The sequence below is a fragment of the Tribolium castaneum genome, chromosome 5 (genome assembly GCF_031307605.1).
Source record: "Tribolium castaneum strain GA2 chromosome 5, icTriCast1.1, whole genome shotgun sequence".
Lineage (NCBI taxonomy): Eukaryota > Metazoa > Arthropoda > Insecta > Coleoptera > Tenebrionidae > Tribolium > Tribolium castaneum.
The window spans coordinates 15,935,531-15,960,099 of record NC_087398.1 but is presented as its reverse complement, the minus strand read 5'-3'; the positions used below and the strand labels follow the sequence as shown (position 1 = coordinate 15,960,099).

Below are 24,569 nucleotides of genomic sequence, written 5' to 3'. Positions count from 1 at the left end.
TTAAACAACGTTTATCGAACTTATTGTCCGCGAACGTTTTTGCAATGCACAATGCATATGTTAGTAGATATGCTGTGCCGGTTCAAATTCACTTCGTCTGCGCATGCGCCATTTCAGGGATTCCCCCGACGCAAAATATGGGAATCCCCTGATGTTGTAGCTATTTTTAGATCATGATGTCATGACTATTTTTGGATCATGACGTCAGGATAAGAACTGCGCATGCGTCACTTTGGGGAATCCCACATTGAAAATTATGTGAATCCCCTGATGTTGTAGCTATTTTTAGATCATGATGTCATGGCTATTTTTGGATCATGACGTCAGGATAAGAATCTCCTGGGAAATCCCACATTGAAAATTATGGGAATCCCTGCGGTCATTGTTATTTTTAGATATTTATGCCAAGGTGGGATATGGTTGCTTTAGGGTTTTGTAGTGTATTCAAATTAATAAAAATGTATTTATTTTGTACAGACATATTTATTAATTATTATAACAGTTACACTTAAACAAACGTATGTACATATATTTATTATTTATATTTTTGTCCTAACATCTTCATATAACTTTTTACTTCACAATGCATGCAGTTTCGTCCTTGAATGTCGGTTTCACCTTTGCATTTGGGGCATACAAATTTGGTTGGAACGGGCATAGTGTTCAGGAAGTTAAAAGCTGTTTCTTCCTGCTTCTTGTTGATATTGTAGTTAAATTGTGATTGGGAATGAACGAATGAATTTACATATTTATTTCTTGTAATAACAAACCGGTAAATCCCCTACCACAAATATACGCGCTATCAGTGTGACGTAGACATTTGAGGTAGGTCAGCACCTTAAAGCTAAACAATCGCCATTTTCAATGCTTTTCTTATGGGCATTTAAAAGTTTTTCGTATTTCTTTAATGCTAGAAGTGTAGGAACATTACTTTTACAGAGAAATGATAGCTATGAAAAATGCAATGTCGTTTCTTAAAGATTTTAGCAACTGAGCTAATATTTCTGTAAGTTGAACACATAAATCCTTTTCTAACCTAACTTTTTTCAAACTTCAAAATTCAGTTTTTCTTAATTTGGACATCATATTGATGTAAATTATTATGTGGCCTTTTAAAACTGAGGGAAAAATGGTTTGCCACACTAATGACATTGGATTTCTTCTGAATGACGAATTCATGGGGTGCAACCGGCGCAACCCCAATAAACGGGTTGTTTTCTGTCCCCCTCCCCCATCACGAGGGATGAATAGCAGGTATACGAGGGTAGAGGGTTCAGGCACATACATGGTTGAAAGTAGTACGGGTTGTGAGTTCTGTGCTTCTTTCGTGAGTGTCTTTTGTTATCGTGTTTTTTCCGATCGTTCTCCATATCTTCGTGTTCTTGAATTTTTAAAATTCTGTTTTTCCAAGACATTATCTCATTTTTGTGGTACATCATTAGGTATGATTTGTGAATAATATTTTGTTGCGATACTTTGATAGTTCATGTGTAGTAGGTTTTTACATCACAACTATGGGAATGTGTTGGGCTCCAGATTGCAAACACTATAGTACTCGCGATAAATGCCATTTTTTTAGTTTTCCTAAGTCGGGAAAAGAACGAGCACTATGGAAAAAATTGTTGAGGTAATTTTTAATAGATGTTTTGATATTAATTTTTAATTGCTTGTTTCATTGTTAAATGTAGAAGAGATGTAGAACCCGGACCAGGAGCCTACGTTTGCAGCTGCCATTTTCGGGATGGAAGAAAGGAAAATGGTCCTGAATTATTTTTGCACAATATCGCAAAAAGAGCCTATTTTCAAGTGGAATCTCCAGAAAAAAAAAAGATGAAAAAACAAGGACTCCCTTCTTGTTCTAGTTCCGCTGAATCATTAAGGTAAAAAGTGAATCCTAGTTTTAAATTGATTTACAATTTGATCATTTGAATAGTGTTGATATACCGGAAGAAACAGTACCATCGACAATGAATTTAGAGGAAGTGCCATCGACGTCTACAGCCGTAGTTGCAGCACCAGCAGATATAATTCAAGATGCTCCGTTAGAATCTATGGGTGTGCAAGCACCCTTGGTGTCACATGCGGCTCTTGAAGCAGAAATGTATTTTCTCAAAAAGGAAAATGCTGAACTTAAAGCAAAAATACAATATCTGACAGTACGATTTTGCTATGAAAATGTTCAAGGAAATGACAAACTCATTGTTTTATATACCGGTCTTCCCAATAGCCAGATTTTCGAAGCATTGTTTCACTTAATCGAAAAGTTGGACATAAAATATTACCACAAATGGACAGTCCAAAAGTTAACTAGAATTGACCAACTCTTTTTAACCCTAGTAAAATTACGACTCAATTTCCCTCAACTTGATTTGGCGCAACGCTTTGGGGTTGCCCAAAGCACAGTTTCTAATATTATTTTAACATTTGTCCATGTAATATATGAAATTTTATATAAACAGTTTATGACGACAATGCCTTCGCGCGAAAAAAATAAATCTTGCTTGCCAACATGTTTTAGCAATTTTACTAATTGTAGAGCAGTTCTAGATTGTACCGAAATTTTCACTGTGGTATCACGTAAGTCTATGTCAACACAGAAATTAACATATAGTACTTACAAACATCATAATACTTTCAAAGGGCTAATTGGAGTTGCACCCAATGGTGTCATCACATTTGTAAGTGATTTATACGTGGGATCAACTTCTGATCAAAAAGTTGTTTTAAATTGTGGAATAATCGACATGTTAAAAACTGGAGATATGATTTTAGCCGATAAGGGATTTTTGATCCAAAATATTCTGCCACCAGGGGTCACTTTGAATATTCCACCTTTTTTATCAAATGTCCAATTTACACCAGAGCAAGTTAAGTGTACCGAAAATATTGCACGTGCAAGAATACACGTCGAAAGGGCAATACGCCGATTAAAATGTTATCATATTTTAAATTTTTTGCCAGAGTCTTTGTGCCACTATGGAGATATTGTTTTTAAAGCGACTGCCGCTTTAACAAACCTCCAATTTCCATTAATTAAAGAGGTAGCAGAATTGTTTCAGGATTGTGATGATTAAAATAATGTAAAATAAAAACCATCTATTTATATACAGTTTATTATTGTGAAATAAAGGAAATATATTGGTCAAGATAAAATTCTTTTAAAATATTGATATTTTCTGACCACCCCGGATCTTTTTCAATTTGAAATATCTCTGTGCACTTTGGTGTCCACACGACAAAGTAGCAGATACTTCGACCAGTGATGTGCATTTGCCCCTGTACTTGGTGGTAATAATTGTGATTGCTGTTAAGATTAATGTCCTCATTTTCATCCCTCCAATAAAAATATTTTTTATCCTTCAGGGCTTCAGACAAACTGTCAGTGTCCCTATATTTATATGGGCATTTAATTTCGAGAATCCCATCTTCTTCCACTAATCCATCAGGACTTGCTCCCAAAAAGCCTGATTCTTCCAACCTACAAAAAAAAGTAATATTACATTATTCATCTAAGTTATACGTGTTAATTATTTTCGACCTACCAAAATCCCGTCTCTTGGACTTTAAGATTCGTCGCTTCTTCAAATTCTCTGAGCGCTGTCTTCTCGTGGGTCTTACCCCACTGCACAGCAGCAACCCTGTCAAGCGAATAGCCTTCCGCCAAATTTTTAAATAAAGAGGGTGGGAATCTTCGTCTACTGCAAGCAGATAGTACCATGCCAAACCTGCTGGCCGTTAAACGATGTTTCCTTGCTACATGCCAATTTTCGTTAACATGTTGGCCCCGAGTGCACGCCTCAACCAGTTTAATGCGTGCCTCATCTATTCTGCACTTCTCCAAAAGAAACTTTTGTTTGTCTATGGCCTGCACGTATTCTAAGCTTTGTAGAATTTCTTCGATATCTGCAATAATTTTTCTGGCTTCTTCACTTGCTTCTGGTCTTAGGAGCCAAGTGAAGCCCACCACATTCGTGACGCCTATTTCGGCACGGAACTGAATAATTTCGTCCTCAGTAGAGGACCTAGACAGTGCCGTATAGTTTGATAATTTCGGCTTGTAAACATCAGCTAACTTAATGACTTCTGTTTGTGGTGTTGTTTTTGATGGGGCACTCCACTGACACTCAATGTCAGTAGCACTTACATTATAATGAGCATAATATAATGCTGCAGCCATATGATGGCAAGCCACGTTGCCCCTTGGGCAGGTACAATGTGCCGTCTTAACCCCTTCTTCTAGGTCATATGAAATCTAAAACACACTTTGTAGAAGAAATGTCTAACAGTTAAATAAATACAAACCTCCACAGTATAATTTAGCTTTTTCATGCTCGGTAGAACTTCTGCAGAAATTCTCATCGGTTGTACTGTGCCATCAAACCTAAATTTGGTGACGTGACCGCTGGTAAAAGCATTTTCTCCCCGAACTAAAAAGCGATTACCGTCCCCAAAAAATTTCGCAATAAAGTGAAACTTAACAATGTGCTTTTCTGCCACTAAAATGCATAAATATAATAGTTTCTCAAAGTATAATTAAAGCTTACTCACTTTCTCACCGACAACGTGGTTCCCTGTATTCTTTTATAAAGTTCGTATTTTCACAAAAAGTCACTTCTAAATTAAATTAAAGTCTCTAGTGGCACAAATTACACCCGCTGCAGCTATTTGACACGTTATTAACGCACAAACACAACCAAAAAACCGAAAAACGTATTACACCACATGTAAAAGACTGGTTGTTTAGCTTTGAGCAACTGACCTACCGTAATAAGAGTGGGGAGGTGACGTCACGACTGATAGCGCGTATTGGGAATCCTCTAATTCCACTGCTATTTTTAGTTCATAACGTCATGGTTATTTTTAGATCATGATGTAATAATTCTAAGTAAAACAACCCCTTACTCTTCACACCTCTTTCCCTCATTTCTTCTATATAAACGATGTAATAAGCTTAAAATTTAATTCAGTTTAATCACATCTCCCGTTCTAGTTACATCAGTACGAATTAAATAACAAATTATTATTTTGTGAAGAAAACGAAAGTATTCAAGATGAGCAGTGTTGAATTTAAAAATTTAAACAAAGATGTAGAAATGGAGTCTTTTGTTAGCATTAAAAGTATTAAAGTTGATGAAAAGTTTTGTGTAAAGGCGTTTAAAAAAGTCGCAACAAAATTTGGAACGAAAGTTATGGTCGACTGCGAGGGATTTTCGAGCATATTACCACATCGATTCACTGACCGTCTCAACGATGAACAAATTGGATACTGGAATGAAAAAATTAAAAGTGGAAATATTAAATTATTTATGGTTAGTAAAGGTCCAATGGGTAATACAACGAAAATAGAATTTTTTGAGGAATAATTTTTTATTTAGTAAAGGTATATTGTTTTAGTCTATTTCATGTATATGTATAATAATGTATTGAAATGTATAATGAGTTATATTTTAAATAAACTTTGTAATATTTATTCATGCATTTTCTTAACCTTTCCCAACCCATATTATCAACAACTCTTTACGTTTCCTCGAATACATGTGTAGCGTGTAGGCGTCGATATCAGACTTCGTGGGATGTAGACTTTCACGTGTTAATATCTACGTAACTTAAAAAAATTTGCTGACACCATGTCTCGAGGATTTAAATTTAACACATATGATGGAATAAAACTCATTAAGTATTTATACAAGAATTTATTACTGAGGAATAAGTTTTGTACATAACCATTCATAAATACATTTAGCATTATTTAACGAACACATAAAATCATAATTATCTAGATTATGAAATTCACATCTTCTTCTTGTTTTACATAACTTGGGTGATTCCTCGATTTTTTCCAAGTTGACTATTCGAACACATGAGTCGAGTAAAATTTTTCGTAGGAAATCTTCTTTTACGTGTCCTTTTACGTAGATGATGATATCAGATTCACTGTTTTTCAATTCATTCAAATGAAGAAAGTTTCGGATAATCCCAACAACATTCTTCTGTGCTTCAAGTCCATCGTTATAGCGTAGTAAATGATGATATCTTTCCAGATATTTCACCTGTTTTCTATAAAATAAATCTATATCTTCATATGGTTTAGAAGGTTTAAAGAGATTATGTTGAATTGATTGAGCATCCATTATAGTTAATTCTTTAACAACAAATTCTGGTATACAAAACCCTTGAATATCACATACATACAAATGCATGTTGTTTTAAGCAATACTATTCTTTTCAATCCAACTATTGTGTTTATCACTAAAACCTAACCACTTCACATACAATTTATTTCCACGTTTTTTAATAATTTTTTCAATCAAGTAGACGTTGGGATGTTTTACTTTCTGAAGCTCCATCTCATAAAATCCGCCTGATATATCTTCTCCCTTCTCATCACACAACAAATATGTTGTCGGATTGGTTAATTTAATTTCCTTAATTGTGAAAATTTCATTTGACCAATTGGGAGTATATCCTTTATCAAAAGCATTTCTAAACTTGCTTATTCTGACGTGATCACCAATTTTAAATTTATTATTTTTATGAGCTAATTTTATATGAGTAAATGCTTGATTTAAAATTTTCTTTTCATTATTTTCATTCACTTCTGATGGTTTCATTTGAATGGTGCGATGAAATGTGTTGTTATACAATTTTACCACATCATCTAACAGATGTATCCATTTATAATGACCTTGAAGACTGAATCGTTTCCACATTATATTTTTTAAAGTGCGATTAACCCTTTCAACGATAGAAGCTTTTTTGGTACTAAAAACACTGTAATGGTGAATTCCATAATCTTTCATTAAATTTTGAAAATCTGAATTATAAAATTCTTTTCCATGATCGGTTTGTAAATTTTTTGGTGGTTTTGATAATTTTTTCAGAATGTTTTTCATTGCTTTAGTTACATCGGTTGCATTTTTGGATTTTACTTTTTCACAGAATACATATTTCGAAAAACAATTAATAACAACAAGAATGTATTTGAAACCTTGATTTTTATTAGCAAAAGGAATCATTTCCACAAGATCAGCTTGATAGAGGTCATTAATACCTTTTATTATGACTCTACGTCTATTAAAATTACGTCTGGCAGGCTTGTGAAGTTCATTGACTACATCTTTTTTTATTGATGATTCTTGAAGGTGATAAGAAACTCGACGTCTACGTTTCATTTCTCAGACACAAGCTTATCAATCAGTAGTATGCACCACCTGCACGTATTGTACATTAACGACTAAATATTTTATAATTTGAATCACTTATTGTACTAAGCTATAATATTGAATTCACGTAATTCCTCAATTATGGAAACAATTTCATTTGAATGATTTGTATTACCAGCTGCTTGAGATGCTATTAACAAACGAAGTCGTTCAACAAGTTCATTAGGGTCATCCCAATGTACATAATCTATTTTATCTCTATTTACTTCTTTAATCATACCCCGACCCGTTTTGGGGGTTGACGTCGAAATTGTTGTTTTTTTACGTAATAATGGAGCAATAATTTGTTTATATTTTTTTGATCTTGTGCCAACATTTCGATCTTGCGGATCAAAGTTTCTCTTATATGCGTAGGTTGTGTGTAGTATATCGCTGTAGTCATTTAAATCATTATTTGTATAAATTTTATTAGGTTGTTTTCTAAATAACAATTCATATAATCCAGGTGTTGCTTTATACACTTTATCCTTTATAATAATATTTGAATCATCGAAATCCACTTGCTCTGATCCAACAAAAAACTTGTCTTTACGCTTATCATATCTTACACCGAACGTCTTGTCAAACTGAGTATTTTCTTTGCCATGCAACATTTCTTCAATGTAATGTTCTTGTAATTTAGTATCATGATTCCGATTACTAATTTCAGGTTTATTACTCACATCAAAAACATTAGCAAAATTACTGTTTTCGAGTGTTGATGTTTGCTGATGTGACAGATTCGAAACTTTATCTTCTCCAATTGAAAATGGTAATGAATCATTTGTATCGATAAAAGGATGAAATTTCGGTTTAGAATAACTTTCAACTTTTGATTCTAATAATTTTTCTGTTTTTAAATTATTCTCATCATGTCCTTCATCTTTATCTAATTTCTTCGCTATTGTTTTAAGCTCCGTAGTAATTGGTAAAAATTTATGTTGCTGATGAATCTCATTCGTTTTAAATAACGCTAATTTACGTTGAAGTTGTTTTCGTTTTTGAATTATTTTCTTTTTTAATTCGATTGTATTTTTCAATGTTTCTGTATTCATATTAATTGTAAATTATAAAGACACACACACGGTTCGACACACACACTATAAGTTATGGAAAATGATGTCTTCACAATAAGAAGTTCAAATTATAACTAAAATGCGGTAAAACAGTGCATTGAGTTTTTATTTGATTTGGGGATCAATAAACGAATCAAATCCTATTCTGTATCTTCCATTATTAATATCGCTATCCTTATCTATCACTAAAAAACCATAATTATTCTTCCAACACATTGAGCACATTTCTTTGAATTTATTGAATGAAACATCAGTATTTACATGATCATCATATACATGTCGTAAGTTTAGGTTGTCCTGCTTGAATAGAGCGATTAAATTTGCATTATCACGAATTAGATGCTTTGGTACATGTGAATATGTTTGACATAAGTAAAATGAATCAATACATTTATGTCGTCCCATAGTAAAATATGCTTTCATAAGATCTTGTTTATCGCATGCTACATCATCAAATATAAATATAGAATTTGGTTTTGCTTCATGCGGCTGCGGAAGATTGTTTTCTAATCCACTAAATGCAAAATATCCCAAACCTTTTATGGGTTTTACAAGCTTTTCCAAATACTGATACTTTGGTTGATATAATGATTTTGAATAAATGTATAAATTTTCAAATCTGACTCCATTCATCTGTTCAATAAGATTAATAATTAAGTTAGTTTTACCGCAATTGCTTGGACCTACAATTAAACATCGAATAGACGAGGGTAATAAATCACCATGTCTTCGATTCTGGTTCGTTAAAATATCAGAATCACTGATATTTATTGGAAGCTTAGTTTTTTGTTTTATTACTCGCATGATGATGAACAACCAGCAACTAAAGCGTAATGTAAAGGTTTTTAATTTTTATACGTATTGTAAGTCTCTGTTTGTGAACGCTTCTGAATGCAACGATCTGAGTTTCAATAACCTCTTGTAGTACGCAACCATATCACCTTTCAGTCACTGAACTTGTAATGTGAAAATAAAAGGCAGATATGCTAACTACTATTTATTATACAACTAAATACAACTAATAAAAACATACAACTAATTAAAAAACATATAAACTAAAATATATACAAAAAAAAAATATTTACAAAAATAATGATAAAAATTAAACTAAAATATTTTTAAGAAATCTATTACAAGCGTCCTCTTCCTTTTTTTGTGTTTCTAAAATTTTTTGTATGTTTCGACGCCTTCTCTTTACCAATGAAATTTGACGCTCCATAGTCGTCCGAATTTCTGTTTCTTCTGCGTCCAGGTCCCTTAAAAGGTCTTCCCCGAAGCTTCGGGTCCTCTTGAGCGCTTCCGCCTTGTCAAAAATTTTTTTTTTAAGGACCCGAATTTCTTCTTCTATCCCTTCCGCATTAAATGAGGTTGCAACTTCCTCCACCATTTGTTGCAACCTCATTTCAGGTTGGGTGGCTTGGGTGGCTTGGGTGGCTTGGGTGGCTAGGGTGGCTTCCTCCGCTTCTTCCTCTGAATTGTTTTCGATAAAGGATTTCTTCAGAAGATTGAGGTCCTTTACGCCCCTTGACCTACTTATCGGCCTGATCAGTTTATTTGAAGTTATGTTAATTCTCGGTGGTTCGGCCTTAGGTTCCATGTCCTCGCTTATAATTGAGACTTCGTCTAACTCTAGTTCACTATTCCAGTCACTCCAGCATCCAGAATTAAAAAATTCCTCGAATTCTGCCTGATTTGCTGGAGTGTTCTGGGGGTAAACAGGCGTTAACAAATTGATGGTAATTATATCCTGCAAATAAGATAAAAAATTAAAAATATATTCATAAGAGTTATCAGTAAACATTTATTAAAAATTAAATAAAATATAATTACAATTTAAATTTTTATAACTTACATTTTCTGTAGTACTATTTGTTGTAATCGCCGCTTCGCCAGTTGCACTTCTGGACGACGAGGCGATTTGCTAGAAAAATATAAAAATTAAAAATAAATTCATCTAAGTTAATGAAAAATTATATTACAGAAATAATATCTTTTTTGATTGCTATATTTTAGAAGATTAATTAAAATTATTTTTAGGAACTTACATTGTTCGTTGTTGTTGAAGGGCCTGGAACCTTCTTTAATGATAGTCTTGAATGTTTCATCTTGGAATTCGAAAAAGTTGCACAACTTGACACTTGTCACAGAACAATATGTTAACTTGGTTGCCGCTAAAGGCTTTTATAAGGCCTTAAAGGAAACAAATCCGCCATTTTGGGGGTAAAATAGAGTGGGAAATGCTGATTATACAAAAAAAAATTTTGCTGACATCAGCAAAAAGTGTAATCCGATATCAAAAAAAATTGCTGAATTTGCAAAAAATTTGCTGAATTTGCAAAAATTTTGCTGACATCAGCAAAAAATGTAATCTGATACCAAAATTTGCTGAATTTGCAAAAATTTTGTTGACATCAGCAAAAAATGTAATCTGATACTAAAATTTGCTGAATTTGCAAAAATTTTGTCGACATCAGCAAAAAATGTAATCTGATACCAAAAAATGCTGATTTTGCACAAAATGTAATCTGATACCAAAAATGCTGACTTTGCACAAAATGTAATCCGATATCAAAAAAATGCTGATTTTGCAAAAATTTTGCAAATTTGCAGCAAGTGTTATCTGATGCCTGTGCGAACAAACGTAGGTATATTTGATTTTGTATCCCTTTATCAGCGGAAATGTGTATAGTGTTACAAAAGACGAATGCTCATATCTTTATTTCATTTAATATCACAACAGGGTAAATCCCCTATCGGAAATATTGGGAATCCCCTAATTTCATTGCTATTTTTAGTTCATGATGTCATGGTTATTTTAAGTTCATGAGGTCACTGTTATTTTTAGATCATGATGCAATATTTAATCAGTATAAATATGAGGGTGAAAGCGTGAATTTTAACAGTCTTCAGACAATCTTCATACAGTGAAAATACAAGTTGTGATTAATTCATATAATTATTGTTAACAGTTTTTGTGCTTCCTCGTATAGTAAAAATACAAGTTGTGGATAATTCATAGGTATAATTATTGTGACAAAAGTGAAAAAACGTAGGTATGTCTGACACAGTGAGCTCTTTAGCTAAACGTTCTATAAATTTAATTCGTGAATACATTAGTAAAATTAAAACTTTAGATGAAATTAATTCGTTTTCGAAATATATTAACAGAAGTGTTAAAATAGTTAGCAAAGCTTTGATCAATAAAATTCATGAAACAAACATTCATGAAAATCCACATTCTTTGGAAGCCAGTCTTGCTCATTTGAAATACTATCGACTCAAATTAAAAAAAAATAAAAAAGACTTACTCCACAATAAAAGCAGTAAAGTTGGTCAGGGATTATCAAATGTACCGAAAAAGACATTTGGTCAAAAGGTTTTATGGGAGGATTTAAATTCTTGTTTTAAAGGAAGAATTCGTTCAGGTTTTATTTCAAATATTCATATAAAAGATCCAGCAATATTTTTAACACGAGCATATAAAAGTTTTGTATTAAAAATTAAAAAAGAATTAGCAAAGTCAATGCTTAAAGTAAATGTTGTGTTTTCAGGTAACTTCATACAACCATCTACGTTGGAAATAGATTTAAAAACATTTGCAACTAGAAATAATCATATAGATTCAACAACTAATATTAGAGAATGGTATCATGAAAATGTAGTTAGTGTAATATTAAATAAATTAGAATCATTTGCTGAAAAAGATAGTGGTTGGGCGTTATATGAAATTTTGGGATTAAAGGTAAATATTAATCAATATGATCCAATAAAATTTGGAAATAATTCAAGTTTTGTGGAAGTACCGAACTTTATTAAAAAAAAACGTTGTATAATAAATGTACAAAATAATGATCAATTTTGTTTTCTTTGGTCAGTTGTGTCTGCATTATATCCTGTAAAAAATAATCCCCACAGAACATCATCATATCCAAATTTTGAAAACGTTTTAAGGTATGATAATATAAGTTTTCCAATAACAATTAGAGATATTGAAAAATTTGAAATAATGAACAATTTATCAATTAATTTATATTGTATTGAAGCAAAAAATAAAATATTTCCGGCACGTTTAAGCACTTATAATAAAAATAATGATAAGAATATTCCTACAATCAATTTACTCATGCTACCAACAAATAATATGGATGAAGAAGAAACGCATCATAATAAAAAATTATATTACCATTTTGTATGGATTAAACATTTATCTCGCCTTTTATCACATCAGTTGTCTACTCATGAACATAAAACATTTATTTGTGAACGATGTTTAAATTATTTTACAACCGAAGACATTCTAACCAAACATAAAATTCACTGTCAAAAGCTTAATCAGTATTCAGTGTCATTACCACGCGATACATCTTTGAAATTTAAAAATCATCTTTATAAGGAAAAAGTGTCATTTGTAATTTATGCTGATCTCGAAAGTATTTTGGTAAAATGTTCTCAAATTGATAATAATATTCACAGTAAAACTATCCCTTACCAAAAACATATTGCTTGTAGTATAGCTTATTACTTAAAGTGTTCATATGATGACTCACTTTCAAAATTTCAATTATATCGTAATCAAGATTGTATTCAGTGGTTTGTTAAGGAACTAAAAGACATTGCCGAACAATGTGATAAAATATTTAAAAATAAATTACCCATGGAAAAACTTAGCTACGATCAAGAACGTTCATATAAAGAGTCCAATATTTGTCACATTTGTAATAAAACTATTGAATCAGATCAAATTAAAGTTCGAGATCATAATCATTTAACGGGAAAATTTAGAGGACCGGCTCATCAACGATGTAATTTAAATTATCAAGATTCATATACCATTCCTGTTGTGTTCCATAATTTGAGTGGATATGATGCTCATTTTATTATTAAAGAACTGTCAACAGCTTTTGCCGGTAATATTAAATTACTACCAATAAATAAAGAAAAATATATATCATTTTCCAAATCTGTGGGAGGTACTAATGTCACTTTTCGATTTATAGATTCGTTTCGTTTTATGTCTAAGAGTCTTGATCAACTTTCATCAAACTTAAAAGCTGAACAAAAAATAATAACACGAAAATTCTGTAAAACAAATGAAGAATTTAATTTATTAATAAAAAAAGGGGTATTTCCATATGACTATGTTGACAGCTGGGATAAACTCAATGAAACAATATTACCATCAAAAAAAGATTTTTATAGTACAATGCATGAATCTAATATATCTGAAGATAGTTATAAACATGCAGAAACTGTGTGGCAGACATTTAAAATTCAAACATTGGGAGAATATAGTGATTTATATCTACGTACTGATGTTATTTTGTTGGCTGATGTTTTCGAAACTTTTCGAGAAACATGTTTAAATACTTATAAATTAGATCCACTTCATTACTTCACTCTTCCAGGATTAACTTTCGATGCTATGCTGAAATCTACTGGAATATGTTTAGAGCTATTAAGTGATATAGATATGATAATGTTTATTGAACGGGGTATTAGAGGAGGTGTTTCACAGTGTAGTAATAGATACGCAAAAGCCAATAATCATTACATGAAAGATGGATATAATTCAAATGAAGAACTTTCATATCTCATGTATTTTGATGTCAACAATCTCTATGGTGCCGCAATGTCTCAATATTTACCTTATGGTAACTTTAGATTTTTAGAAGACTTTAACATTACAGAAATTTTAAATACATCAGATACTTCCAACGATGGTTATATAATTGAATGTGATTTAGAATATCCAACTCCTTTACATGATTTACACAGTGACCTACCTTTAGCACCACAACATTTAAAACCACCAAATTCCAAATCAAAATTAGAAAAATTGCTTTTAACATTGTTTCCAAAAATTAATTATATAGTCCATTATCGCAATTTAAAAATGTATTTAAGACTTGGTTTAAAAATTACTAAAGTACATCGCGTCCTAACATTTAATCAGAGCCCATGGCTTAAGGAATATATAGATTTAAATACACGCTTAAGACAGCAGTCACAAAACGAATTTGAAAAAGATTTTTTTAAACTAATGATTAATGCTATATATGGTAAGTGCATGGAAAATGTACGTAAACATAAAGACATTAGAATTGTAACTAGGTGGGATGGTAGGTACGGTATGCGCGATTTAATTTCAAAACCCAATTTTCATAGTTCTGTTATATTTGAAGAAGACATGTCGATAGTTGAAATGAATAAATTAAATGTGGTACTAAATAAACCAATTTATGTAGGTTTTTGTATTTTAGATATTTCAAAAATATTTATTTACGAATTTCATTATGACTATATTAAAAATAAGTTTGGTAATAATGCAAAATTGTTGTACACAGACACCGATAGTTTAATATATCATTTTAAGACAGAAGATATTTATAAAAATATTAAGGAAGATATTCATCGCTTTGATACTTCCGATTATAAACTTGATAATAAATTTAATATTGAATTAAAAAATAAGAAATGTCCAGGGCTCATGAAAGATGAAAATCATGGCAAAATTATGCTTGAATTTGTTGGGCTTCGATCTAAAATGTATTCCTATACAGTTGATTCAGACACTGAAGATGAAGAGCATGATTATGATGAAGTAGGTCCAGCTATAAAACGTAAAAAATTTGTGAAAAAGTCGAAAGGGTGCACAAAATCTTCAATAAAACATATTACATTTAATGATTATAAAAAATGTTTATTCGATTTAGATATATTTCGTAGCACGCAAAGACTCATTCGATCTAAAAAACACTCTGTGTATTCTATAAAACAAGAAAAAGTGGTCTTAAGTCCATATGATGATAAACGCATATTATTAAGAAATACTACGGATACAAGACCTTGGGGATATGCTATTAATCTAACGTGAAATATAGAGGAGCGGTATATGAAACAAATTCTTAAAAAAAAAAATTAATAAATAAATAATGAAACGATACATAAATTTACTACTTGGTAATCCAATGTGAAATAAAGGAAAGTGATCATACGAAGAAAAAGAAGGTAATTACATCCGATTAGAATTGCACTGTCTTATGTACATATATAACATTTATATTATATACATACAGACGTATATATGACAGTGCAATTCTAATCGGATGATAGTTGTAGCAAGATGGAACATCAACAGTGTCAGGAAGAAGAATCAACAGAAAACTTATTTATTAAAAATCGATGTTTTCATATTGAATATGAAGAATATGAAGCATATCGACATGTGCAGGAGATCAACCTTTACAAATCAATAAAAAAGTATCACAAAGAACAACCTATGGTAAGATGGCTTCTTAAAAAATCAAACTGCATAATTTCAGACAACGCTTGGCTGTGGTTTGCACGAGCATATGAAGTACCTCGACTGATCGATCTATATTTGCTAGTGGAGAAAAAACTAGAGATGGATAAGTATATTAAGGAATTAATGAATCTTTTACAGCAAACAAATCGAATATACATTAATTTCAATGAGATGGATAACATTCTAACAAAACAAACTAAACAGTTTAAATTTTATTTTTTTGAATTGTTAAGAAATAGTTCAGATTCTTTGGCAGATGATGAACTTTCAAAATATTATCTTGTTGAAAACATTAAAAATAATTATAAAACTATAAATGAATGTATTAATACATTTGTTTGTGAAGCTGCTTATTTAGCTAATTATAAACCATTAAGATCATTTTTTGGAACTTTGTTTCTGTTTGATTTATCTTTTAAGTTTAATCCATTGGAGAATCAAAGACATCAGGACATTTTGGATTGGTTAAAGAAAAACATTAGAAAGGGTGAGGAAAATCCTGAAGCACATCTTGGCTGGACTACTGGAGCAGATTCAGCACGTTGGCCTTCCATGAAATTGACAGATTACAAAGATACCTACGATTTGTTATGTATACTTACGTAACCTGTATAATGTACTGCAGTTTTGTGAAATAAAACAATGTATAAGTTTTGTATGTGTTTTATTAAACAACTTTATCATACATAATAAAACTAAATCTAAGATGAAAAACAAAAGAGATATTAATAATATTAAATTAGTAGCTACACTAAATTGTATTAACAATATCTTGAGGTGCCGATCTTGAGAGAGTCTTGAGATATCGAAGATAAGCATACATTAGAGAAAACAAAACACAAAAATAAATAACACTAAAAATAAATGGATACATTTTAAATTAGCACACTACACAACACGAATAACACCTTGAGCTGGAATATATTTCGCTACTCTATCATGTAGAATTAGACAATGAGCTGTCGTCTTCCCTGGTATGTTGGTTCTGGTCTCAAACTCGAGTCGGATGGAAACAGGACTTCTTTTGAGCATTTCACTCTGCTTGGTGCAATCAACAACTACTATTGGTGCAATGGTCTTGAATTCTTCAGGCGTGAAGATTGGTTCCCCCACTTTATCCAAAAATGATGCTTGGAATTCAATAAACATTTCATATAATGCGGCAAAGGAATTATTGTTAAAATTCAAATTTAGGTTATCATATGGATACATTTCGTCGTTGAGATAGACTTTAACGTTTCTCAAATTGCAGTGATCGAATTGACTGTAATCTTTGGAAAGTTGATTTTTTCTATCAGTTTGAAGTCCGAAAAATATATATTGTGGTTTCTCGATTGATGTTTTAATAGACCATGTATGTCGCTGAGTTTGTGGTAACAGAGGATATTCATGCAATTCTCTGCTTCTAAAGGGAACATCTAGTTCACGATTCTTTGATAACGTATCAATTAGACGTAATCGTTCTGCATCCGAAACTGTTATATGAGGCATTTTCCAAAAGATTTTTGAAATGTTAATTTTCACGTTATGTACTGTTTCATCGTTAACAACTAGAGCATTTAGATCAGTATTGCTTCGAACAAGAACAAGTTCTTGGCGAACATTCAATATTATTTTTCGAAAATCTTCACACAAGCCCAATATTAGTCTCAATGGAATAACTACATTAAAGTATCCAGAATCTTGATCAATAATTGTTGATGGAGATTTGGGAAACCATCCAGCATTTTGAAGAGCAATACTTTCATTAGTATTGTACGTTGCATAACCTTTCATAATTGATGCTAAACCAGGATTTCGTACTCTATCAACTACATTACCAGCAATCTCATATCTTACTTCATCAAACATTAACATTATACCATTATTAGCAAATTTAACGTTTGGTGAAATTATGGTTTCATGTTTATCATTTGTTGCGATTACTTTTCCTTCAATATACAATGAACTCAACCAAGGAAGTGTATATACATCTTGATGTTCGATTGGTAATCGTATTTCATCATTCAAATTGAAAGAAGTGGATGCGTATGGTTGATGCGTACGTTTTTCAGCATAACTTATTGATGTATCAAAAACAGCTTTTTCATTTACATTTAATATTTCAAAATTCATTATGGAAATTTATTTAAATACACAACGTAATAATAGACGCACACTTAGTTTACACTAATACAGTAAAACCGAGAGATTTAAGAAAGTTCTTGTTTTTCGATGTTAATCGTTTTAGTCTACGATGTCGACTAAGTGATTTAATGTTTGTTGACGTATTTATACAATTTTTATTGACATTAAACCGTTTACGGTAGGAATCAAAAACTAATCCCATAATTTTTTTTTTTTTGGTTTTATGTTGAGAGGAGCTTTTTAAGATGCAACCTTACCGTGATGGCTTCACCACGAAAATTGACTACATTTCCATCTTGATCAGTTATTTTAAGTACCAATAAAGAAATTTCATTTCGATTAATTGGTAAATAGATTACATTGGTTGGCGCTTCTACAATTCGATACCCGGGAGGTACAGTTGGAAAAAACTCATGTAAAACATGTACTGCTTTTCCATTTCTATATGAAGACGATACCAGATTGCAATGTACACATAAAGCGTTTACTTTATGAATTTTAGCTGGCAAAGGAGAGATGTGTTTTACATTAGGTTTTAATACAGTAGATGTAAAGCCTAATATACTGGCTATGGTATTTTCTTTAGTGAAATCAATCGTTATTGTTGATTTGATTTCTACTTTTAACGTATTTGTATTTGATTTTATTGATAAAATAGGTGCTCTCCTTTCATGAATGTTACTATCAACTATTTTAGTAGAATCTTTATCAACAAGTATTATGGGATTAACATTATTCTTGCTATTCTTTTCTTCATCGTGTTGTTGGATATGATAATATTTTTTAACAATTTCTTTATTAAGATATGTATTAATATCATCAATTTCATAAGATCCTTCAGGTATTTCTATACATACCTCTTCATTATCTTCACTTACATAAAAGAATTTATTATTGGTGTGATCAATATTTGGAAATGAATTATAAGTTTCTAAGTTAGTTAATCCAATTACATAACTGCTATCATTTTCTAATGCTATTGATGGACTATATTCAGATGTTAGAATTGAACTGTTTCCAGTTAAAGTAAATGTCATTGACATTTTATTGCACTGATATATAGGTCACTAGAGGTAGCACGTATTAAACAACCTTGCTGATCACAAGGTAATGAATACTATCACTGAGTGTCTCTGATAATTTTACGTCTTTAAATACTCCGTTTACAACCGATTGTTTGTTACGTTGATACGCACATTTTTTGAAAGGTCGTTGTGAGCGTTGCAAGGTTTTAGATTATACAGCAAGTTACAACTACGTTTCACCTTGCAGAGTAATATGAGAACGAAACGTAATCAAAGAATCACTTGCATTTGTAGTTGTTATTATTGTACAAGAATTGAAGGCATAGATGTCCACAATTAACCGTACCATATTTTTGAATTTGCTCATGATTGTACAGGATTTTACATGGTCCATTGCTTTCTAAATATTTAACTAGTTCTCGTGGTGGTTGAAGATTACCATAACTATCAAAATATGTAGCTTCTCGCCTACGTTTTACGTAAGCTGTCCAATGAGTACCCCTACCACTTTCATCATCTAAATTTAATATACCACATTCATTGATTCGTACATTTTTAGGCAACAAATCTCTCATAAAAACACCTCTAAAATTTTGAATTTTTAACATTTTACAATATTTACACAGATCTACATCAGTAAGAGGACGTTTAGGAAGCTTTATCGGTATTTTTTTGGAAATTTTGAATGATCTAAAAAAAGACCGAGACCTGTTTTATATGGTTTCAAATAAAGACCATTTCCATCTTTGTTCTTTCCTAATGCAACCGCTTCCATTGCCTGATTATGTCGTTTATTTTCTTTAAGTTGTTCATTAGCAACCTTCGCCTGGTTGACTGCTCTGGCAACGGCTGCTGCACCACCACCCAAAGACCCGAGAGCCCCCAAAGCAGCAAATATTGGAATAAGAGGCAGTGCACCACCTGTCTTCGGTACTGAAATCACTCTCTTTGGATGTACCTTTTTTTTTCCCCGAAGCTGTTTTACAGCTTTTATTGCTGCACCTATGGCACTCTTCATATCATCAAATTTTCCATGATTCAATGTGTTTTTCGCTTTACTTATTAAATCACTAAATTTAATTAATCCTTTTCCTGATTTCTTCACTTTGTCAATTCGTCTTCTATGTTTTTGCATTTTATTATTAGGACATCCCATTCCAAGTTTTAATTTGGCACTCATTGCTGTTGAAACTCCTAAAGCAGCAAATTTCTCACCAATAGAAGCGTCAGGGGCACGTCTTCTCTCTTTCGCGCGTTCGAGTAGAATACGATCAGCTTTATGTCTATTTTCTAAATCTTGATGTTCGTTATAAGCGATATCGTGTTCTCTGCACGCTTCGTCTAATTTATTAATACCACGATCTCCGCGCTCTAGTCGTTTTTCAAGTTTGGTTCCTGGACCACAGAATTGATGTAGTAGATATGCTGTGCCGGTTCAAATTCACTTCGTCTGCGCATGCGCCATTTCAGGGATTCCCCCGACGCAAAATATGGGAATCCCCTGATGTTGTAGCTATTTTTAGATCATGATGTCATGGCTATTTTTGGATCATGACGTCAAGATAAGAACTGCGCATGCGTCACTTTAGGGAATCCCACATTAAAAATTATGTGAATCCCCTGATGTTGTAGCTATTTTTAGATCATGATGTCATGGCTATTTTTGGATCATGACGTCAGGATAAGAACTGCGCATGCGTCACTTTAGGGAATCCCACATTGAAAATTATGTGAATCCCCTGATGTTGTAGCTATTTTTAGATCATGATGTCATGGCTATTTTTGGATCATGACGTCAGGATAAGAACTGCGCATGCGACACTTTGGGAAATGCCACATTGAAAATTATGTGAATCCCCTGATGTTGTAGTTATTTTTAGATCATGATGTCATGGCTATTTTTGGATCATGACGTTAGGATAAGAATCTTCTGGAAAATCCCACATTGAAAATTATGGGAATCCCTACGGTCATTGCTATTTTTCGAACATGACATCATGACTAAGTTTAGATTATGATACCATAGTTATTGTTGGATCGATAAGTCATTGCTATTATTAGATTGTGACTCATTAAGGTAGGCCCTAACGCTTCGTGGGAATCCCCAATGTTGATGCTATTTTTGGATGATGATGTCATGGTTTGAATTTGTATGCGCATGCGTCACGTTGGGGAATCCCACATTGAAAATTATATGAATCCCCGATGTCAGTGCAATTTTTGTATCATGATGTCATAGTTATTTTTGGATTATGACGTCAGTATGGGAATCCCCTTTTGGTATTACCATGATGTCATGGTTGCTTTTAGATTATGATGTCACACTTATTTCCGGATCGATGAGTCAATGTTTATATTATATTATGTATAATATTACAATTCTTGGCCTACGACATGATTAATATAAATTAAGCCTTTTTGGTTTCCTTAATTTGGTCCATTTAATGAAGAAAATATAAGAGAATGTATCAGGATCATATAAGTTGCAACAGCGTGAAGTATCCAGCAGCAGGCATGTGATAAAGGTGTAAGCGGTTATGGCGTGGGCGGCGGTGACGAGTGTTTTTCATGTTTATAGTTTTAATTGAAACCCAATCACATTTCTTTCGATAAGAAACTATAACGGCTGGATTTCAGTCTTTAATTACAATTAAATAAAAAAGCAGGTAAATCCCCCAAACTGGATCATAAGTAATCGTATATACTGATTGAATATTGTATATCGTGGTAATATGGTCTCCACGGAACTTCATATCGGTCGAGATGTTGAACCAGTTGAAACTTGTGTTAAAAGTAAGATTCAATTTCGTAAATTGATTAAAGAATAATAAGTGTTACCTCAAGTATACAAATTTATTATTATGATCCTAATACCGTTTTGGGCTTAGATTGTATCGATGATTTTGAAGTACAATTGTTGTACAATTTTTTGACAAATTTATGCTAGTACACTATTCAAATATTTTCCAACCCCATTTAAGGATGTAATGACTACAGGTGAAACTTTGCGTGTAAACAGTGAGAAAGGGCACATACTTTTTGATGAGGAAATGGGAACAGGTTTCTGTTTTAGATCTCATATGAGTCTACTTTTATTTAATTATACAGGGCATTTACCAAAGAAAACTACGTTTTATAAATGCTTTTTTATTTTCTAGCTTATTTATTTCACAGTTCCACAATTATACTGTATTAATACATAAGATAACTTTCGTTATCCCAACATTCCTCTTCATTTTCGGAATTTTGTTTATTCTCAATCAGATAATCGTCATTATCCCAACTTTCATCCTGATCGTTAACGTTTTGTTTATTTTCAGTTAGATAATTTTCGTTAGTCCAACTTGCTTCTTGGTCTTCTGCGTTTTGTTTATTTTCAGTCAGATAATTTTCGTTATCCCAACTTTCTTCCTGATCTTCGGCGTTTTGTTTATTTTTATTAAGATAATTTCCGTTATCCCAACTTTCTGTCTGATCTTCTACGTTTTGTTTATTTTCGGACTCTCTTTTTCTTTTTGCGTCCTCTTCTCTGTGACACTTAAAAATGTGTTTGGCCATCCTGTGCCATACTAGCCTATGTAGGTTATTATAGGGACATGTCACCATATCCTCTACAACATAAACAATTACCTTTAAGTTATAAATGACACAATACCTTAAATTAGACTTACCAGTGCATAAGCTGGCTGATGGTTGGAATCCCTGAAATGGCGCATGCGCAGACGAAGTGAATTTGAACCGGCACAGCATATCTACTTATGTTAAACATAAATTATTATCCTCATTATCTATTACAAAAATGCTATTTTTACTGACACTAAAATCCTCAAATGTAACATACCGGGTGTTTTTATCCCTGAAACCTTGACCTACGGGTAGACATACTTGGTCGAATCGGATGCTTAACAAATCGTTGGTGAAGAAGGTGGCGTTGCTCTGAAGTACCTTCGCGATTACGTTGAGCATACCAGCGGCTGTTAGCTCCCTGTACTTCCTGAAGCTGATGCCAATGGGTTTGTCAGGAAACTCTTCGTTTTCAATCATAACGCCGACCATGTCGTCTCCCATACAACTTTGACCAACGTAGGCCAACATTTCGTTAACACATTTCCAAAAAACATATCATAATTAGAACTTGTTATTACACCATTTTTTTAATGTATTACTTTTATGTATGCCATCGGATTCTCCTTTGCGCCATCTTCAAACTCCCTAAAAGTTAATCTAATGCATCTCGATGTTAGGTTAAAACGTTTGATGAAATTCTCCGTTTCGTCAAGTTTATTAAAATAGCACCGAAGAGATTCATCTGCACAGGTATTGGTTTTTATAACCAACAATAATGATATGAATGTATCTTACCGTTTTTTTTGAGGAGTCGTTACTACTGCCTGGTTATTTCTCACAATTTGCGGTAATTCTCCACCGTCCCCAGCACCGCCTTCACCATTTTGCACTAGGTATTAGAAATGATAATTTAGCTATATTACATATTTTAACACAGTATAAATAACTTACATGCTATTGACTCATCCAGCCTACTGAATAATTCAGCTAACTCATTGTCATTGAATCCATCTACAAATAAAATTTTTGTTAACAAATTAATAAAAAAACATTAATCAATTGTCTTACCGTTTTGTCGTGATGTCGACGGTTGAGGATTTTGATAGTCTGGTACTTCCTCGGCTCCACCGCCTCTTTGCACTATAATTTCATAAATTCAATTAAATTTATTAATTTTCCAAAATATACAATAACTTACATGTTGTAGTCGACTTATTAGCTTCAGGTTGCTGGTTTTGCGGTTTTACTAAAAATATATTTATTCGTAATAACACTGAAGATAAGTTGAAAAAAGAAAAAGCGTTACCTCTCTTACTAACGCGTCGTCATCGTCGTCGCTCAATTCAATTACAGCCCGAGGCCTTTTCGACGCCGCAAGTTTTCTTCGCGAAATTGGTGTTGGCGTTGTGCTGGCCATGTTACGTTGCTCTATAAAATTTATTATTATATTCAAATCATCAACAATACATGCAATATTGATAATGAATCATAATGGAAAAGTACTTACCAAAATACAGAAGTTCCCTTGCCAGTTGCCGATACATCATTTCTAATTGTGGTATCAATACCAGACCACCAAAAATAATTTTTTCGTTTAGCACATCTTTTACCGTTTTTAATAAACCGTACCGCCGGAACATTCTTTGCCTGTACATTGCAAAAATTTCCGGAACCGTAAGGGTATCGATAAAGATCTTGAAACTATCCATGTTTTTTGAAAAACGCACAAACACTCAATGTAACAAAGTCACGCACAAGTTTACGTCGAGCAAAGCACGAAAACGTTATGAGATTTTCTAAATTTTCAACCCTATATATAGCTAGAATTGTCGGTAATGACTTTAAGCACCAGGCGCCTAAACGTCGGCGTTTTTGAAAACGTGTCTGAACCGGAAATATTCGTTAAAAATTTTATTTTTTATTATTATTATTATTATTATTATTATTATTATTATTATTATTATTATTATTATTATTATTATTATTATTATTATTATTATTATTATTATTATTATTATCTATAAACGATTTTGTGTTTAGACACAATTACCATCTTATTTCACTAAGGAATTTAGGCAATAATTAAATATTTCGCGGTTTTTATATTAATTTTGTTAATTAATGAAAAGCCTTTTAACAAATTTATTCCATAACCGGCTGATGTCGAGACACATTATTCTTGCTTCATTAGATGTTTCGGCCTTCCGGGTCCGAAAAGTAATCCTTTAATCCCCTAGCACCGCCTTGACTCATCATCATCTCACAC

The 24,569-nt window shown here is 32.3% G+C and overlaps 4 protein-coding genes across 13 annotated transcripts; 2 read left to right on the top strand and 2 right to left on the bottom strand.

The window, feature by feature from the left end:
* The first annotated feature begins 769 nt into the window (after nt 1–769).
* On the top strand, nt 770–3,153 carry LOC107397400 (uncharacterized). 3 transcript variants are annotated; one of them, XM_015979267.2, is made up of 5 exons: nt 771–1,442; nt 1,495–1,627; nt 1,689–1,880; nt 1,934–2,577; nt 2,641–3,153. In XM_015979267.2, the coding sequence occupies exons 1-5, from the start codon at nt 1,103–1,105 to the stop codon at nt 3,072–3,074; spliced, it is 1,743 nt and encodes a 580-aa protein (XP_015834753.1). In that variant the 5' UTR covers nt 771–1,102; the 3' UTR covers nt 3,075–3,153. The 3 variants fall into 3 exon arrangements, 1 of the variants encoding a protein (XP_015834753.1); XR_010334186.1 differs by having other exon boundaries at nt 770–1,006; nt 1,065–1,627; nt 1,934–3,153; XR_010334187.1 differs by having other exon boundaries at nt 773–1,442; nt 1,498–1,627; nt 1,934–3,153.
* LOC103314432 (uncharacterized) lies at nt 3,098–4,806 on the bottom strand. 3 transcript variants are annotated; one of them, XR_010334188.1, is made up of 5 exons: nt 4,549–4,806; nt 4,303–4,496; nt 3,965–4,252; nt 3,543–3,903; nt 3,098–3,478 (listed from the first exon to the last, which is right to left on the bottom strand). XR_010334188.1 is itself a non-coding variant. In XM_064356679.1 (5 exons), the coding sequence occupies exons 3-5, from the start codon at nt 4,357–4,359 to the stop codon at nt 3,115–3,117; spliced, it is 1,131 nt and encodes a 376-aa protein (XP_064212749.1). In that variant the 5' UTR covers nt 4,360–4,427; nt 4,480–4,496; nt 4,549–4,806; the 3' UTR covers nt 3,098–3,114. The 3 variants fall into 3 exon arrangements, 2 of the variants coding, with proteins under 2 accessions (XP_064212749.1, XP_064212748.1); XM_064356679.1 differs by having other exon boundaries at nt 3,543–4,252; nt 4,303–4,427; nt 4,480–4,496; XM_064356678.1 differs by having other exon boundaries at nt 3,543–4,252.
* Nucleotides 4,807–10,719: 5,913 nt separating this feature from the next.
* Nucleotides 10,720–16,238, top strand: LOC107398426 (uncharacterized). Of its 5 annotated transcripts, none has more exons than XM_015982460.2 (3): nt 10,720–11,331; nt 11,830–15,286; nt 15,392–16,238. In XM_015982460.2, exon 2 carries the CDS (start codon nt 12,285–12,287, stop codon nt 15,150–15,152), a length of 2,868 nt encoding a protein of 955 aa, XP_015837946.2. In that variant the 5' UTR covers nt 10,720–11,331; nt 11,830–12,284; the 3' UTR covers nt 15,153–15,286; nt 15,392–16,238. The 5 variants fall into 5 exon arrangements, 3 of the variants coding, with proteins under 3 accessions (XP_015837946.2, XP_064212747.1, XP_064212746.1); XM_064356677.1 differs by having other exon boundaries at nt 10,720–15,286; nt 15,392–15,560; nt 16,005–16,238; XM_064356676.1 differs by having other exon boundaries at nt 10,720–15,286.
* Nucleotides 16,239–21,617: 5,379 nt separating this feature from the next.
* Nucleotides 21,618–24,044, bottom strand: LOC103313802 (uncharacterized). 2 transcript variants are annotated; one of them, XM_008197992.3, is made up of 9 exons: nt 23,811–24,028; nt 23,610–23,731; nt 23,502–23,549; nt 23,372–23,443; nt 23,255–23,314; nt 23,099–23,192; nt 22,578–23,045; nt 22,408–22,524; nt 21,620–22,347 (listed from the first exon to the last, which is right to left on the bottom strand). In XM_008197992.3, the coding sequence occupies exons 7-8, from the start codon at nt 22,829–22,831 to the stop codon at nt 22,521–22,523; spliced, it is 258 nt and encodes an 85-aa protein (XP_008196214.2). In that variant the 5' UTR covers nt 22,832–23,045; nt 23,099–23,192; nt 23,255–23,314; nt 23,372–23,443; nt 23,502–23,549; nt 23,610–23,731; nt 23,811–24,028; the 3' UTR covers nt 21,620–22,347; nt 22,408–22,520. The 2 variants fall into 2 exon arrangements, 1 of the variants encoding a protein (XP_008196214.2); XR_010334216.1 differs by having other exon boundaries at nt 21,618–22,347; nt 22,408–22,948; nt 23,811–24,044.
* Nucleotides 24,045–24,569: the final 525 nt, after the last annotated feature.